We start from the raw sequence: 17,824 nt of genomic DNA, 5'->3' as shown, positions 1-17,824 counted from the left end.
TGTTGCCTCAGTGAGAAGGAGCTGCCTCAGTGAGAAGGGGCTGCCTCAGTGAGAAGGTGTTGCCTCAGTAAGAAGGGGCTGCCTCAGTGAGAAGGTGTTGCCTCAGTAAGAAGGAGCTGCCTCAGTAAGAAGGGGCTGCCTCAGTGAGAAGGAGCTGCCTCAGTGAGAAGGTGTTGCCTCAGTGAGAAGGAGCTGCCTCAGTGAGAAGGGGCTGCCTCAGTGAGAAGGGGCTGCCTCAGTAAGAAGGGGCTGCCTCAGTAAGAAGGGGCTGCCTCAGTAAGAAGGGGCTGCCTCAGTAAGAAGGGGCTGCCTCAGTAAGAAGGGGCTGCCTCAGTAAGAAGGGGCTGCCTCAGTAAGAAGGGGGCTGCCTCAGTAAGAAGGGGCTGCCTCAGTAAGAAGGGGGCTGCCTCAGGGAGAAGGAGCTGCCTCAGTGAGAAGGGGTTGCCTCAGTGAGAAGGGGCTGCCTCCGTGAGAAGGGTCTACCAGTAATAGACAGTATACAAACAGAACACAGACATCATACAGAATATACAATAGCAGAGCAGTGAACATAAAACATACATCTCTGGAGTAGAGGCTGATTGCAGTGGGAATATACAATTTACAGAGGGGAGATACACTGATTGTTCATAACATTAGGAACACCTGCTCTTTCCATGACATAGACTGAACAGGTGAATCCAGGTGAAAGCTATGATCCCTTATTGAAATCCACTTCAATCAGTGTAGATTAAGGGGAGGAGACAAGTTAAAGAAGGATTTTTAAGCCTTGAGACAATTGAGACATGGATTGTGTATGTGTGCCATTCAGAGGGTGAATGGGCAAGACAAAATATTTAAGTGCCTTTGAATGGGGTATGGTAGTAGGTGCCAGGCACACCGGTTTGTGTCAAGAACTGCAACGCTGCTGGGTTTTTAATGCTCAACAGTTTCCCGTGTGTTTAAAGAATGGTCCACCACCCAAAGGGCATCCAGCCAACTTGACACTACTGTGGGAAGCATTGGAGTCGACATGGACCAGCATCCCTGTGGAACTCTTTCAACACCTTGTAGAGTCCATGCCCTGACGGATTGAGGCTGTTCTGAGGGCAAAAGGGGGTGTAACTCAATATTATGAAGGTGTTCCTAATGTTTTGTACACTCAGTGTATCTATATTGAAAACAAAAAAAACTGTTTTAAGTGAGAAGTAGGCATTGGTCTGAAGCCGAAAAAGAAAGGAAATTCAGAATGCGTACTTGACCCATGCACTACCAAGGTTTTCCAGCACACAGCTTTGACCTACCACAGTAGCTATGTTGGGCTATTGTACTTCCAACAATATGTAGGCAGGTTTCTTACGATTCAAACCTTCTCAAACAGCCTAATTCATATTCTTAGAGGAGGTGCTCCCAAAATAAAGTGATTTGTACCACATACAAGGGAGTGTATTGCATTCTTCCCACCCCACTCTAAGACATTACTCCATTCCACTACCTTTTGTCTCCTCCCCTTGTCCACTCTCCTTGTCTCCTCTCCTTGTCTTCTCTCCTTGTCTTCTCTCCATGTCCACTCTCCTTGTCTCCACCCCTTGTCTCCTCTCCTTGTCTCATCTCCTTGTCACCTCTCCTTGTCTCATCACCTTGTCACCTCTCCTTGTCTCCTCTCCTTGTATAATATCCTTGTCTCCTATCCTTGTCTCCTCTCCTTGTCTCCTCTCCTTGTCTCATATCATTTTATTTTCTCCTTGTCTCCTCTCCTTGTCTCCTCTCCTTGTCTCATATCCTTTTATTTTCTCCTTGTCTCCTCTCCTTGTCTCCTCTCCTTGTCTCCTCTCCTTGTATCCTCTCCTTGTATCCTCTCCATGTCTCCTCTCCTTGTCTCCTCTCCTTGTCACCTCGCCATCCCCAGAGGGAAGAGAGGAAGGATTGATGAGAGGGAGAAAGGCAGGTCATAAGGAAGGGAGAGAAAGTGAGTTAGAGAGAGAGACTGATGACAGAGGCAGAAAGAGTTCTTGTCACCACGGAGACAAAAGTCAGGGCTTTCCCGAGGGTTCCGGCTAGAACTCCCCCGTCGAGGCTGCCTTGCCAGTGCCTGATCTATTTAGGGAACATTCCACCCCATTCACTGCTCTACGCTTGTGTCCCAAACAGCACCCTATTCACTATATACAACACTACTTTTGATTTTTTTTTTACGATATAGGGATTAGGGTGCTCTGGTCAAACGTAGTGCACTATATAGGGAATAGGGTGCTGTTTGGACTGCAGCGTATACTACTCTACTTACCATAGGGCAGTGCCCACGCCAAGCCAGTGTAATTACACACTAGTTAGTACAGGAGTTAGATAGAGAAGTGCTGAGTAAAGCCTGTGTGTGTGTGTGTGTGTGTGTGTGTGTGTGTGTGTGTGTGTGTGTGTGTGTGTGTGTGTGTGTGTGTGTGTGTGTGTGTGTGTGTGTGTGTGTGTGTGGTGGGGGGGGAGGGCAGAGCTTGACTAAAGATAGACTCTGCCATCCAACCGCCCAGAAAGTTTAAGGTTTAGATTCTACATTTAATTTATATGATTATACGTTTCTTTGATGATGCAGTAAGGGAGGGGATATCTATAGCTTTAGAATGACTGAATGGTGGTGGCTGGCTGGCTGGCTGGTGCTGCCTGGCTGGTGCTGGCTGGTGCTGCCTGGCTGGTGCTGGCTGGCTGGCTGCCTGGCTGGCTGCCTGGCTGGTGCTGGCTGGCTGGTGCTGGCTGCCTGGCTGGCTGCCTGGCTGGTGCTGCCTGGCTGGTGCTGCTTGGCTGGTGCTGGCTGGTGCTAGCTGGCTGGTGCTGGCTGGTGCTGCCTGGCTGGTGCTGCCTGGCTGGTGCTGGCTGGTGCTGGCTGGCTGGTGCTGCCTGGCTGGTGCTGGCTGGCTTGTGCTGCCTGGCTGGTGCTGGCTGGCTGGTGCTGCCTGGCTGGTGCTGCCTGGCTGGCTGCCTGGCTGGTGCTGCCTGGCTGGTGCTGGCTGGCTGGTGCTGGCTGGCTGGTGCTGGCTGGCTGGTGCTGCCTGGCTGGTGCTGGCTGGCTGGTGCTGGCTGGCTGGTGCTGCCTGGCTGGTGCTGGCTTGCTGGTGCTGCCTGGCTGGTGCTGCCTGGCTGGCTGCCTGGCTGGTGCTGCCTGGCTGGTGCTGGCTGGCTGGTGCTGGCTGGCTGGTGCTGGCTGGCTGGTGCTGCCTGGCTGGCTGCCTGGCTGGTGCTGGCTGGCTGGTGCTGCCTGGCTGGTGCTGGCTGGCTGGTGCTGCCTGGCTGGTGCTGCCTGGCTGGTGCTGGCTTGCTGGTGCTGCCTGGCTGGTGCTGCCTGGCTGGCTGCCTGGCTGGTGCTGCCTGGCTGGTGCTGGCTGGCTGGTGCTGGCTGGCTGGTGCTGGCTGGCTGGTGCTGGCTGGCTGGTGCTGGCTGCCTGGCTGGCTGCCTGGCTGGTGCTGCCTGGCTGGTGCTGGCTGGCTGGTGCTGGCTGGCTGGTGCTGGCTGGCTGGTGCTGGCTGGCTGGCTGGCTGGCTGGCTGGCTGCCTGGCTGGTGCTGGCTGGTAGGTGCTGGCTGGTGCTGGCTGGCTGGTGCTGGCTGGCTGGCTGGCTGGCTGGCTGGCTGGTTGGTGCTGGCTGGCTGGCTGGTTGGCTGGGTTGTCCTAGGGCTAAAGTTAAGTGTCCAGTGTAGCAGGAAGGTAAAAACCTAAATTAATATTGTATTTGTGATATGCGCCGAATACAACAGGTGTAGACTTTACTGGGAAACGCTTACTTACGAGCCCTTTCCGAACAATGTTAAAAAGTAAGAAAATTAGCTAATAAAAATAGAAAATAGTAACACAATAAATAACAATAACGAGGCTATAAACAAGGATTGTAATGTGCAGAGGTAATACTGTATGTAAATGTAGGTAGGGGTAAAAGTGACTAGGCAATCAGGATAGATAACAAACAGAGTAGCAGCAAGTGTGTGAAAGTGTGTGTATGTGTGTGTGAGTGTACAGTGGGGAAAAAAAGTATTTAGTCAGCCACCAATTGTGCAAGTTCTCCCACTTAAAAAGATGAGAGAGGCCTGTAATTTTCATCATAGGTACACGTCAACTATGACAGACAAAATGAGAAAAAAAAATCCCAAAAATCACATTGTAGGATTTTTTATGAATTTATTTGCTGCAATGATGGTGGAAAATAAGTATTTGGTCAATAACAAAAGTTTCTCAATACTTTGTTATATACCCTTTGTTGGCAATGACACAGGTCAAACATTTTCTGTAAGTCTTCACAAGGTTTTCACACACTGTTGCTGGTATTTTGGCCCATTCCTCCATGCAGATCTCCTCTAGAGCAGTGATGTTTTGGGGCTGTCGCTGGGCAACACGGACTTTCAACTCCCTCCAAAGATTTTGTATGGGGTTGAGATCTGGAGACTAGCTAGGCCACTCCAGGACCTTGAAATGGTTCTTACGAAGGCACTCCTTCGTTGCCTGGGCGGTGTGTTTGGGATCATTGTCATGCTGAAAGACCCAGCCACATTTCATCTTCAATGCCCTTGCTGATGGAAGGAGGTTTTCACTCAAAATCTCACGATACATGGCCCCATTCATTCTTTCCTTTACACGGATCAGTCGTCCTGGTCTCTTTGCAGAAAAACAGCCCCAAAGCATGATGTTTCTACCCCCATGCTTCACAGTAGAAAAGAAAAAAGTGTTCTTTGGATGCAACTCAGCATTCTTTGTCCTCCAAACACGACGAGTTGAGTTTTTACCAAAAAGTTATATTTTGGTTTCATCTGACCATATGACATTCTCCCAATCCTCTTCTGGATCATCCAAATTCACTCTAGCAAACTTCAGACGGGCCTGGACATGTACTGGCTTAAGCAGGGGGACACGTCTTGCGCTGCAGGATTTGAGTCCCTGGCGGCGTAGTGTGTTACTGATGGTAGGCTTTGTTACTTTGGTCCCAGCTCTCTGCAGGTCATTCACTAGGTCCCCCCGTGTGGTTCTGGGATTTTTGCTCACCGTTCTTGTGATCATTTTGACCCCACGGGGTGAGATCTTGCGTGGAGCCCCAGATCGAGGGAGATTATCAGTGGTCTTGTATGTCTTCCATTTCCTAATAATTGCTCCCTGTCACGCCCTGGCTCTGGGGACTCTTAAATGTTGAGCCAAGGTGTGTAGTGTCTATGTTGTATTTTCTATGTTGTGCTTTCTAGATCGTGTAGATCTATGTTGGCCAGGGTGGTTCCCAATCAGAGGCAGCTGTTTGTCGTTGTCTCTGATTGGGGACCATACTTAGGCAGCATGTTTGCACTAGTCATTGTGGGATCTTGTTCCGTATGGTTTGTTTTGGTGTTAACCTAGGACTTCACGTATCGTTTGGTTTGTTGTTTTTGTTCGTGTGTGTTAAGTACGTTAATTAAATAAAATGTACGCTTACCACGCTGCGCCTTGGTCCGTCACTTCCTTGAACGATCGTGACAGAAGATCCCACCAAAAGAGGACCAAGCAGCGTGTCCAGGAGCAAACGCCGGAGGTTACGTTAGTAGATGTCCTCCTCGGTTGGGGGAGAATCACGGAGGAGGAGGCCGTCCGTTACCGGAGGGCGATGAATGAAAATGCCCAGGCAGGAGAGGAGAAACGGCGCCAACCGTGCCGACGACGTACACCCGAGAGGCAACCCCAAGAAAATGTTTGGGGGGGGCACACGGCATGGACGACGGGGCAGCAGGAGGCAGCGACAGGGCGTATCTGCAGACTAGGAGTGGAGGCCACCAGGTTACGGGGGCTATTGGTCCAGAGGGAGCAGGAGTTAATTGGTCAGAGGGAGGAGCTACAGGAGGTGTTAAGGGAGAAGGAGAGTGTAGAGGCACGGCGAGAGGAGCTGGTTAGGCAGCAGAGGGAGCGGAGGTTTATAAGGAAACCCAGTCCCGCTCCTCGCACCAAGCAAGTGGTGTGTGTCACCAGTCCGGTCCGGCCCGTTCCTGATCCCCGCACTAAGCCAGTGGTGCGTGTTCCCAGTACGGCTCGACCCATTCCTGCTTCCCGCACAAGGCCAGTGGTGTGTGTTCCCAGCCCGGTCCGGCCTGTTCCTGCTCCCCGCACCAAGCCAGTGGTGCGCGTCGTCAGCCCGGTCCGGCCTGTTCCTGCTCCCCGCACCAAGCTAGTGGTGCTCGTCGTCAGCCCGGTCCGGCCTTGTCCTGCTCCCCGCACCAAGCCAGGGGTGCGCGTTGTCGGCCCGGTCCGGCCTGTTCCTGTCCCTCGCACCAAGCGAGTGCTCCCCGCACCAAGCCAGTGGTGTGTGTTCCCAGCCCGGTCCGGCCTGTTCCTGCTCCCCGCACCAAGACAGTGGTGCGCGTCGTCAGCCCGGTCCGGCCTGTTCCTGCTCCCCGCACCAAGATAGTGGTGCGCGTCGTCAGCCCGGTCCGGCCTGTTCCTTCTCCCCGCACCAAGCCAGGGGTGCGCGTCGTCGGCCCGGTCCGGCCTGTTCCTGTCCCTCGCACCAAGCCAGTGGTGCGCGTCGCCAGCCCGGTCCGGTCCGTTCCTGCTCCCCGCACCAAGCCAGTGGTGTGCGTCGCCAGCCCGGTCCGACCTGTTCCTGTCCCTCGCACTAAGCCAGTGGTGCGCGTCGTCAGCCCGGTCCGGCCCGTTCCTGCTCCCCGCACCAAGCCGGTGGTGCGCGTCGCCAGCCCGGTCCGGCCCGTTCCTGCTCCCCGCACCAAGCCAGTGGTGCGCGTCGTCAGCCCGGTCCGGCCCGTTCCTGCTCCCCGCACCAGGCCAGTGGTGCGCGTCGTCAGCCCGGTCCGGCCCGTCCCTCTCCCCGCACCAAGCCAGTGGTGCGTGTGTCCAGTCCGGCACGGCCCGTGCCTGTTCCACCGGTGCCTGGTCCGGCACCGGTCAGCTGCTCCACTCCGGAGCCTGAGCAATCCGCTCCACCGGTGTCCAGTCCAGCCCCTACCCTCTTGTGTTTGTGTGGCACGGTCGCAGTCCGCGCCTTTGGGGGGGGGGGGGTACTGTCACGCCCTGGCTCTGGGGACTCTTAAATGTTGAGCCAGGGTGTGTAGTATCTATGTTGTATTTTCTATGTTGTTGATCTAGATCGTGTAGATCTATGTTGGCCAGGGTGGTTCCCAATCAGAGGCAGCTGTTTCTCGTTGTCTCTGATTGGGGACCATACTTAGGCAGCATGTTTGGCACTAGTCATTGTGGGATCTTGTTCCGTATGGTTTGTTTTGGTGTTAACCTAGGACTTCACGTATCGTTTGGTTTGTTGTTTTTGTTCGTGTGTGTTAAGTACGTTAATTAAATAAAATGTACGCTTACCACGCTGCGCCTTGGTCCGTCACTTTATTGAACGATCGTAACACTCCCACAGTTGATTTCTTCAAACCAAGCTGCTTACCTATTGCAGATTCAGTCTTCCCAGCCTGGTGCAGGTCTACAATTTTGTTTCTGGTGTCCTTTGACAGCTCTTTGGTCTTGGCCATAGTGGAGTTTGGAGTGTGACTGTTTGAGGTTGTGGACAGGTGTCTTTTATACTGATAACAAGTTCAAACAGGTGCCATTAATACAGGTAACGAGTGGAGGACAGAGGAGCCTCTTAAAGAAGAAGTTACAGGTCTGTGAGAGACAGAAATCTTGCTTGTTTGTAGGTGACCAAATACTTATTTTCCACCATAATTTGCAAATAAATTCATTAAAAATCCTACAATGTGATTTTCTGGAGAAAAAAAAAATCTCAATTTGTCTGTCATAGTTGACGTGTACATATGATGAAAATTACAGGCCTCTCTCATCTTTTTAAGTGGGAGAACTTGCACAATTGGTGGCTGACTAAATACTTTTTTCCCCCACTGTATGTAGTGTGTGTATGTGTGTGTTGGAGTGTCAGTGTAAGTATGTGTGAGTGTGTGATTAGAGTCCAGCGAGTGTGCACAGAGTCAGTGCAAAAAAAGGTCAATGCAAATAGTCCAGGAAGCCATTTGATTACATGTTCAGCAGTGCTATGGCTTGGGGGTAGAAGCTGTTCAGGATCCTTTAGGTCCCAGACTTGGCACTCCGGTACCGCTTGCTGTGCTGTAGAAGAGTAAACTATCTATGGTTTGGGTGGCTGGTGTTTTTGAAACATTTCCGGGCCTTCCTCTGACACCGCCTGATATAGAGCTCCTGGATGGCATGGAGCTCGGCCCCAGTGTTGTACTGGGCCGTCCGCACCACCCTCTGTAGCGCCTCGCGATCGAGGGTGGTGCTGTTGCCATACCAAGCAGTGATGCAGCCAGTCAAGATGCTCTCAATGGTGCAGCTGTAGAACTTTTTGAGGATTTGAGGGCCCCATGCCAAATCTTTTCAACCTCCTGAGGAGGAAGAGGCATTGTCGTGCCTTCTTCACGACTGTGCTGGTGTGAGAGAACCATGTTAAGTCCTTCGGGATGTGGACACAGAGGAACTTGAAGCTCTCGACCCGCCCCATTGATGTGGATGAGGGCGGAGCTCGCACGTCCATATCCTTTAGATCAGCTCCAGGTCTCTGACATCCTATAGGCTGACCTCACTGACCTCCCCCCTATAGGCTGACCTCACTGACCTCCTCCCTATAGTTTGACCTCACTAACCTCCTCCCTATAGGCTGACCTTACTGACCTCCTCCCTATAGGCTGACCTCACTGACCTCCTCCCTATAGGCTGACCTCATTGACCTCCTCCCTATAGGCTGACCTCACTGACCTCCTCCCTATAGGCTGACCTCACTGACCTCCTCCCTATAGGCTGACCTCACTGACCTCCTCCCTATAGGCTGACCTCACTGACCTCCTCCCTATAGGCTGACCTCACTGACCTCCTCCCTATAGGCTGTCTCATCGTCGTCGGTGATCAGGCCCACCACCGTCGTGTCGTCAGCAAAACTTGATAATGGTGTTGGAGTCGTGCGTTACCACACAGTCGTGGGTGAAGAGGGAGTACAGGAGGGGACTAAGCACACAACCCCTGAGGGGCTCACATGTTGAGGGTCAGCGTGGCAGATGTGTTGTTACCTACCCTCGCCACCTGGGTGGGCGGCTCGTCAGAAACTCCAGGACACAGTTTCAGAGGGAGGTGTTCAGTCCCAGGGTCCCGAGCTTGGTGATGAGCTTCGAGGGGACTATGGGGTTGAACGCTAAGCTTTAGTCAATGAAAAGCATTCTCACATAGGTATTACCCTTGTCTTGGTGGGAAAGAGCAGTGTAGAGTGCAATAGAGATTGCGTCATCTGTGGATCTGTTGGGGCGGTGTGCGAATCGGAGTGGGTCCAGGGTGTGCTACGGGACGATAGTCATTAAGGCAGGTTACCTTTGAGTTCTTAGGAACAGGGACAATGTTGGTCTGCTTGAAACACGTTGGGATTACAGACTGGCACTAGGACATGTTGAAAATGGCCGTGCAAACACGTACGCTCTGAGAACACGCCCTGATATTCCGTCTGGCCCAGCACTAGGACATGTTGAAAATGGCCGTGCAAACACGTACGCTCTGAGAACACGCCCTGATATTCCGTCTGGCCCAGCACTAGGACATGTTGAAAATGGCTGTGCAAACACGTACGCTCTGAGAACACGCCCTGATATTCCGTCTGACCCAGCAGCCTTGCGAGTGTTAAACTGTTTAAAAGTCTTACTCACATCGGCGAGAGTGAGATCACACAGTTGTCCGGGACAGCAGGGGCTCTCATGCCTGGCTCAGTGTTGCCTCAAAGCGATCATAGAAGGCATTCAGCTAGTCTGGGAGGTTTGCGGCATTGGGCAACTCATGACTGGGTTTCCCTTTGACAGCTCGTTGAGTGCCTGCATAGTGCCATTCTCATTTTGTGGTGGGAAGTGGAGAGCAGTGATGATTAAAGATGAAAACACTATTGGTACATAAAAAAGTCAATTTACAGTGCATTCAGAAAGTATTCAGACTCCTTTACTTTTTCCACATTTTGTTACGTTACAGCCTTATTCTAAAATTGATTAAATTGTTTTTTTTCTTCTTATCAATCTACACACAATACTCCATAATAACAAAGCAAAAAAAGGTTTTTAGAAAGATTTGTAAATGTATTAAAAATAAAAAACGGAAATATCACATTTACATAAATATTCAGACCCTTCACTCCGTACTTTGTTGAAGCACCTTTGGCAGCGATTACAGCCTTGAGTCTTCTTGGGTATGACGCTACAAGCTTGGCACACCTGTATTTGGGGAATTTCTCCCATTATTCTCTGCAGATCCTCTCAAGCGCTGTCAGGTCGGATGGGGAGTGTCGCTGCACAGCTATGTTTAGGTCTCTCCAGAGATGTTTGATTGGGTTCAAGTCTGGACTCTGGCTGGGCCACTCAAGGACATTCAGAGACTTGTCCTGAAGCCACTCCTGCGTTGTCTTGGCTGTGTGCATAGGGTCATTGTCTTGTTGGAAGGTGAACCTTCGCCCCAGTCTGAGGTCCTGAGCGCTCTGGAGCAGGTTTTCATCAAGGATCTCTCTGTACTTTGCGCCGTTAATCTTTCCCTCGATTCTGACTAGTCTCCCAGTCCCTGCCGCTGAACAACATCCCCACAGCATGATGCTGCCACCACCATGCTTCATCGCAGGGATGGTGCCTGGTTTCTTCCAGACGTGACGCTTGGCATTCAGGCCAAAGAGTTCAGTCTTGGTTTCATCAGACCAGAGAATCTTGTTTCTTGTTTTTGAGGTATTCTAGTTCAGGTGAGCATAAGCTTCAGACTTGTACCTACTGTTTTCACAACGCCCAGTGTAGCTCCCCTGCAAGGCCTTGCCTGCGTGCCTCAGAGAGGGGCCCAGACAGGGATGTGTGGTGTGCTGGGAGAGAGGGATATTTATACACACACAGGGTAGACCTTAGACCAACCACAAATGGTAGAGAGGGAAAGGGAGAGTGTGGGTGTGCACGCGTTTGTGTGTGTGGGCAGAGTACTGGAGGGGAGTACTGGAAGGGTGGAAAAAATCGACAGAAAGGGAGGAAGAGTGGAAAGGAGTGAGAGTTTAATAAAAACATTAAGCAGTAAGCGACAAATATCAACATACTACTCATCTATACTGAGAAGGCATCATCTAATGGCCCAGTTGGTTTGTTCCGTTGTCCCCTGCCACTGGATCATTTTGGTACAGCCCATCCCTTATTCTGATCATCAGCTGTTGTCAAACACACGTGGGTCTGGAAAGACGATTCTCTTCCTCAATATTGTGCAGTGAATTCACACTAGATGAAACGCCTAAATTAGTATGACATCCTGGCATTTAATGCATACACAATTAGAAATGACACTTTCTGTAAAACATTCTATTTTTTTTGCACACCAAACGGTCTACTATTTCACACAGCAATTATTCAGTAATAAAGTTACCCCTCTATTCTCCCCACCCTCACTGTGTGTACTTACCTGGCTGCGCGCGCGTGTGTGTGTGTGTGTGTGTGTGTGTGTGTGTGTGTGTGTGTGTGTGTGTGTGTGTGTGTGTGTGTGTGACTGTGTCCAGGTAAGGCCAATGTGAACGTGCTGTGGGATGAGGGCTCGGTGCAGACTGCCCCTGCTGTGCCTGTTCGCATCGCCTTCGTCTTGGTGGTCCATGGCAGAGCCTCTCGGCAGTTCCAACGCCTGTTCAAGGCCATCTACCACACCTCACACTACTACTATATACACGTAGACCAGGTAAGACCATCTACCACACCTCACACTACTACTATATACACGTAGACCACTACAGACCATCTACCACACCTCACACTACTACTATATACACGTAGACCACTACAGACCATCTACCATACCTCACACTACTGTTATATACATGTAGACCACTACAGACCATCTACCATACCTCACACTACTGTTATATACATGTAGACCACTACAGACCATCTACCACACCTCACACTACTACTATATACACGTAGACCACTACAGACCATCTACCACACCTCACACTACTACTATATACACGTAGACCAGGTAAGACCATCTACCACACCTCACACTACTACTATATACATGTAGACCACTACAGACCATCTACCATACCTCACACTACTGTTATATACATGTAGACCACTACAGACCATCTACCATACCTCACACTACTGTTATATACATGTAGACCACTACAGACCATCTACCATACCTCACACTACTGTTATATACATGTAGACCACTACAGACCATCTACCACACCTCACACTACTGTTATATACATGTAGACCACTACAGACCATCTACCACACCTCACACTACTGTTATATACATGTAGACCACTACAGACCATCTACCATACCTCACACTACTGTTATATACATGTAGACCACTACAGACCATCTACCATACCTCACACTACTGTTATATACATGTAGACCACTACAGACCATCTACCACACCTCACACTACTGTTATATACATGTAGACCACTACAGACCATCTACCATACCTCACACTACTGTTATATACATGTAGACCACTACAGACCATCTACCATACCTCACACTACTACTATATACATGTAGGCCACTACAGACCATCTACCATACCTCACACTACTGTTAAATACATGTAGACCACTACAGACCATCTACCATACCTCACACTACTGTTATATACATGTAGACCACTACAGACCATCTACCATACCTCACACTACTGTTAAATACATGTAGACAACTACAGACCATCTACCATACCTCACACTACTGTTAAATACATGTAGACCACTACAGACCATCTACCATACCTCACACTACTGTTATATACATGTAGACCACTACAGACCATCTACCATACCTCACACTACTGTTAAATACATGTAGACCACTACAGACCATCTACCATACCTCACACTACTACTATATACATGTAGACCACTACAGACCATCTACCATACCTCACACTACTGTTATATACATGTAGACCACTACAGACCATCTACCATACCTCACACTACTATTATATACATGTAGACCACTACAGACCATCTACCATACCTCACACTACTGTTATATACATGTAGACCAGGTAAGACCATCTACCATACCTCACACTACTGTTATATACATGTAGACCAGGTAAGACCATCTACCATACCTCACACTACTGTTATATACATGTAGACCACTACAGACCATCTACCATACCTCACACTACTATTATATACATGTAGACCACTACAGACCATCTACCATACCTCACACTACTGTTATATACATGTAGACCACTACAGACCATCTACCATACCTCACACTACTGTTATATACATGTAGACCACTACAGACCATCTACCATACCTCACACTACTATTATATACATGTAGACCACTACAGACCATCTACCATACCTCACACTACTGTTATATACATGTAGACCACTACAGACCATCTACCATACCTCACACTACTGTTATATACATGTAGACCACTACAGACCATCTACCATACCTCACACTACTGTTATATACATGTAGACCACTACAGACCATCTACCATACCTCACACTACTGTTATATACATGTAGACCAGGTAAGACCATCTACCATACCTCACACTACTGTTATATACATGTAGACCACTACAGACCATCTACCATACCTCACACTACTGTTATATACATGTAGACCACTACAGACCATCTACCATACCTCACACTACTGTTATATACATGTAGACCACTACAGACCATCTACCATACCTCACACTACTGTTATATACATGTAGACCACTACAGACCATCTACCATACCTCACACTACTGTTATATACATGTAGACCACTACAGACCATCTACCATACCTCACACTACTACTATATACATGTAGGCCACTACAGACCATCTACCATACCTCACACTACTGTTATATACATGTAGACCACTACAGACCATCTACCATACCTCACACTACTGTTATATACATGTAGACCACTACAGACCATCTACCATACCTCACACTACTGTTATATACATGTAGACCAGGTAAGACCATCTACCATACCTCACACTACTGTTATATACATGTAGACCACTACAGACCATCTACCACACCTCACACTACTGTTATATAGAGTGCATTCGGAAAGTATTCAGACCCCTTCACTTTTTCCATATTTTGTTACGTTACAGCCTTATTCTAAAATTGATTAAATTAATTGTTTTCCTCATCAATATACATACAATACCCCATAATGACAAGTCCACCTGTGGTAAATTCAAATGATTGGACATGATTTGGAAAGGCACACACCTGTCTATATAAGGTCCCATAATTGACAGTGCATGTCAGATCAAAACCCAAGCCATGAGTTCGAAGGAATTGTCCGTAGTGCTCCGAGACAGGATTGTGTTGAGGCACAGATCTGGGGAAGGGTACAAAAACAATTATGTAGCATTGAAGGTCCCCAAGAACACAGTGGCCTCCATCATTCTTAAATGGAAGAAGTTTGGAACCACCAAGACTCTTCCTAGAGCTGGCCGCCTGGCCAAACTGAGCAATCGGGGGAGAAGGGCATTGGTCAGGGAGGTGACCAAGAATCCGATGGTCACTCTGGCAGTTCCTCTGTGGAGATGGGAGAACCTTCCAGAAGGACAACCATCTCTGCAGTACTCCACCAATCAGGGCTTTATGATAGAGTGGCCAGATGGAAGCCACTCCTCAGTAAAAGGCACATGACAGCCCGCTTGGAGTTTGCCAAAAGGCACCTAAAGGACTCTCCGACCATGAGAAACAAGAATCTCTGGTCTGATGAAACCAAGATTGAACTCTTTGGCCTGAATGTCAAGCATCATGTCTGGAGGAAACCTGGCACAATCCCCACTGTGAAGCATGGTGGTGGCAGCATCATGCTGTGGGGATGTTTTTCAGCGGCAGGGACTGGGAGACTAGTCAGAATCGAGGGAAGGATGAACAGCGCAAAGTACAGAGAGATCCTTGATGAAAACCTACTTCAGAGCGCTCAGGACCTCAGACTGGGGTGAAGGTTCACCTTCCAACAGGACAATGACCCTAAGCACACAGCCAAGACAACGCAGGAGTGGCTTCAGGACAAGTCTCTGAATGTCCTTGAGTGGCCCAGCCAGAGCCCGGACTTGAACCCGATCTAACATCTCTGGAGAGACCTGAAATTAGCTGTGCAGCGACGCTCCCCATCCAACCTGATAGAGCTTGAGAGGATCTGCAGAGAAGAATAGGAGGAATTCCCCAAATACAGGTGTGCCAAGCTTGTAGCGTCATACCCAAGAAGACTCAAGGCTGTAATTGCTGCCAAAGGTGCTTCAACAAAGTACTGAGTAAAGGGTCTGAATACTAATGTGAATGTGATATTTCCGTTTATTTTTATTTTTTTTATACATTTGCAAACATCTAAAAATCTGTTTTTGCTTCGTCATTATGGGGTATTGTGTGTAGATTGATGAGGGGGGGGGGGGAAACGATATAATCCATTTTAGAATAAGGCTGTAACATAACAAAATGTGGGAAAAGTGAAGGGGTCTGAATACTTCCCGAATGCACTGCACATGTAGACCAGGTAAAAGCACTATTAATTTAACCACCACCTTTCTACCCTTCCCCCAGCGTTCCAACTACCTCCACAGACAGGTGGGGGCGCTAGCGAGCAAGTACTCCAACGTGCGTGTTACTTCCTGGAGGATGTCCACCATTTGGGGCGGGGCGAGCCTGCTCACCATGTACCTGCGTAGCATGGACGACCTTCTCAAGATGGCCGACTGGAATTGGGACTTCTTCATCAACCTCAGCGCAGCCGACTACCCTATCAGGTGGGCATGGAGGGCGCTGGTCAAAAGTAGTACACTGTATAGGGAATAGGACCCTGATGGCTCTGGTCAAAGGTAGTGCACTGTATAGAGAATAGGGCACACACACACACACAGAATTCCACATAATAGTGGTAGTCGTTCTAACGAAAGGTCCTGAGTCACTAAATCCTCTCTACTTCCAACTGGATCTCTTATTGAAGTGAACCAATCCTATGAGCCCTGCGGCCCGCCGGACAAAATCCATCCCACGTTCCACAGCCATGTCATTAGGCCCACGTCAATACCCAGTGATTACATCAGAGTTGACACAGATCCCAGCGTGTTGCGTTTGTGTGTGTGTGTGTGTTATCGATGAGGGTGAGGAGGAGAGGAGGAGAGGAGGAGAGGAGAGAGGAGGAGAAGAGAGGAGAGGAGAGGAGAGGAGAGGAGAGGAGAGGAGGGGAGGAGGAGAGGAGGGGGAGAGGAGGAGAGGAGGGAGGAGAAGAGGAGGAGAGGGAGAGGAGGAGGAGGAGAGGAGGAGGAGAGGAGGCGGAGGAGAGGAGGAGGAGAGGAGGAGGAGAGGGATAGTACATGTTTTCTTGCTCCATCGGATTGACAGAGTGTAAAGGAAGGAGAGATGAAGCATAGAGAGACACTGTATATACAGTTGAAGTCTGAATTTTACATACACCTTAGCCAAATACATTTAAACTCAGTTTTTCACAATTCCTGACATTTAATCCTATTAAATATCCCCTGTCTTAGGTCAGTTAGGATCACCAGTTTATTTTAAGAATGTGAAATGTCAGAATAATAGTAGAGAGAATGATTTATTCCAGCTTTTATTTCTTTCATCACATTCCCAGTGGGTCAGAAGTTTACATACACTCAATTAGTATTTGGTAGCATTGCCTTTAAATTGTTTAACTTGGGTCAAACGTTTTGGGTAGCCTTCCACAAGCTTCCCACAATAAGTTGGTTGAATTTTGGCCCATTCCTCCTGACAGAGCTGGTGTAACTGAGTCAGGTTTGTAGGCCTCCTTGCTCGCACACGCTTTTTCATTTCTGCCCACAAATGTTCTATAGGATTGAGGTCAGGGCTTTGTGATGGCCACTCCAATACCTTGACTTTGTTGTCCTTAAGCCATTTTGCCACAACTTTGGAAGTATGCTTGGGGTCATTGTCCATTTGGAAGACCCATTTGCGACCAAGCTTTAACTTCCTGACTGATGTCTTGAGATGTTGCTTCAATATATCCACATAATTGTCCTTCCTCATGATGCCATCTATTTTGTGAAGTGTACCAGTCCCTCCTGCAGCAAAGCACTCCCACAGCATGATGCTGCCACCCCCGTGCTTCATTTTTGGGATGGTGTTCTTCGGGCTTGCAAGCCACCCCCTTTTTCCTTCAAACATAACGATGGTCATTATGGCCAAACAGTTCTATCTTTGTTTCATCAGACCAGAGGACATTTCTCCAAAAAGTACGATCTTTGTCCCCATGTGCAGTTGCAAACCGTAGTCTGGCTTTTTTATGGCGGTTTTGGAGCAGTGGCATCTTCCTTGCTGAGCGGCCTTTCAGGTTATGTCGATATAGGACTCGTTTTACTGTGGATATAGATACTTTTGTACCTGTTTCCTCCAGCATCTTCACAAGGTCCTTTGCTGTTGTTCTGGGATTGATTTGCACTTTTTGCATCCAAAGTACGTCCATCTCTAGGAGACAGAACGCGTCTCCTTCCTGAGCGGTATGACGGCTGCGTGGTCCCATGGTGTTTATACTTGCGTACTATTGTTTGTACAGATGAACGTGGTACCTTCAGGCGTTTGGAAATTGCTCCCAATGATGAACTAGACTTGTGGAGGTCTACTATTTTTTTTCTGAGGTCTTGGCTGATTTCTTTTGATTTTCCCATGTCAAGCAAAGAGGCACTGAGTTTGAAGGTAGGCCTTGAAATTCATCCACAGGTACACCTCCAATTGACTCAAATGATGTCAATTAGCCTATCATAAGCTTTTAAAGCCATGACATCATTTTCTGGAATTTTCCAAGCTGTTTAAAGGCACAGTCAACTTAGTGTATGTA

General features: G+C 48.9%; 1 protein-coding gene across 1 annotated transcript in view; it reads left to right on the top strand.

The window, feature by feature from the left end:
• LOC311103287 (xylosyltransferase 1-like) overlaps positions 1 to 17,824 on the top strand; it is a gene marked incomplete at both ends in the record, with an annotated part of 59,079 nt that overhangs the window by 20,040 nt on the left and 21,215 nt on the right. The window contains 2 exons of the mRNA XM_084144820.1: positions 11,486 to 11,658; positions 15,556 to 15,777. Coding sequence (XP_084000946.1) covers positions 11,486 to 11,658; positions 15,556 to 15,777 — 395 coding nt within the window. The remainder of the gene's footprint in view (positions 1 to 11,485; positions 11,659 to 15,555; positions 15,778 to 17,824) is intronic.

Source organism: Coregonus lavaretus (assembly GCF_964263955.1).
Source record: "Coregonus lavaretus genome assembly, chromosome: 28".
Taxonomy (NCBI): domain Eukaryota; kingdom Metazoa; phylum Chordata; class Actinopteri; order Salmoniformes; family Salmonidae; genus Coregonus; species Coregonus lavaretus.
Note: the sequence above shows the minus strand (reverse complement) of the source record. Positions and strands in the feature narration are given on the sequence as shown.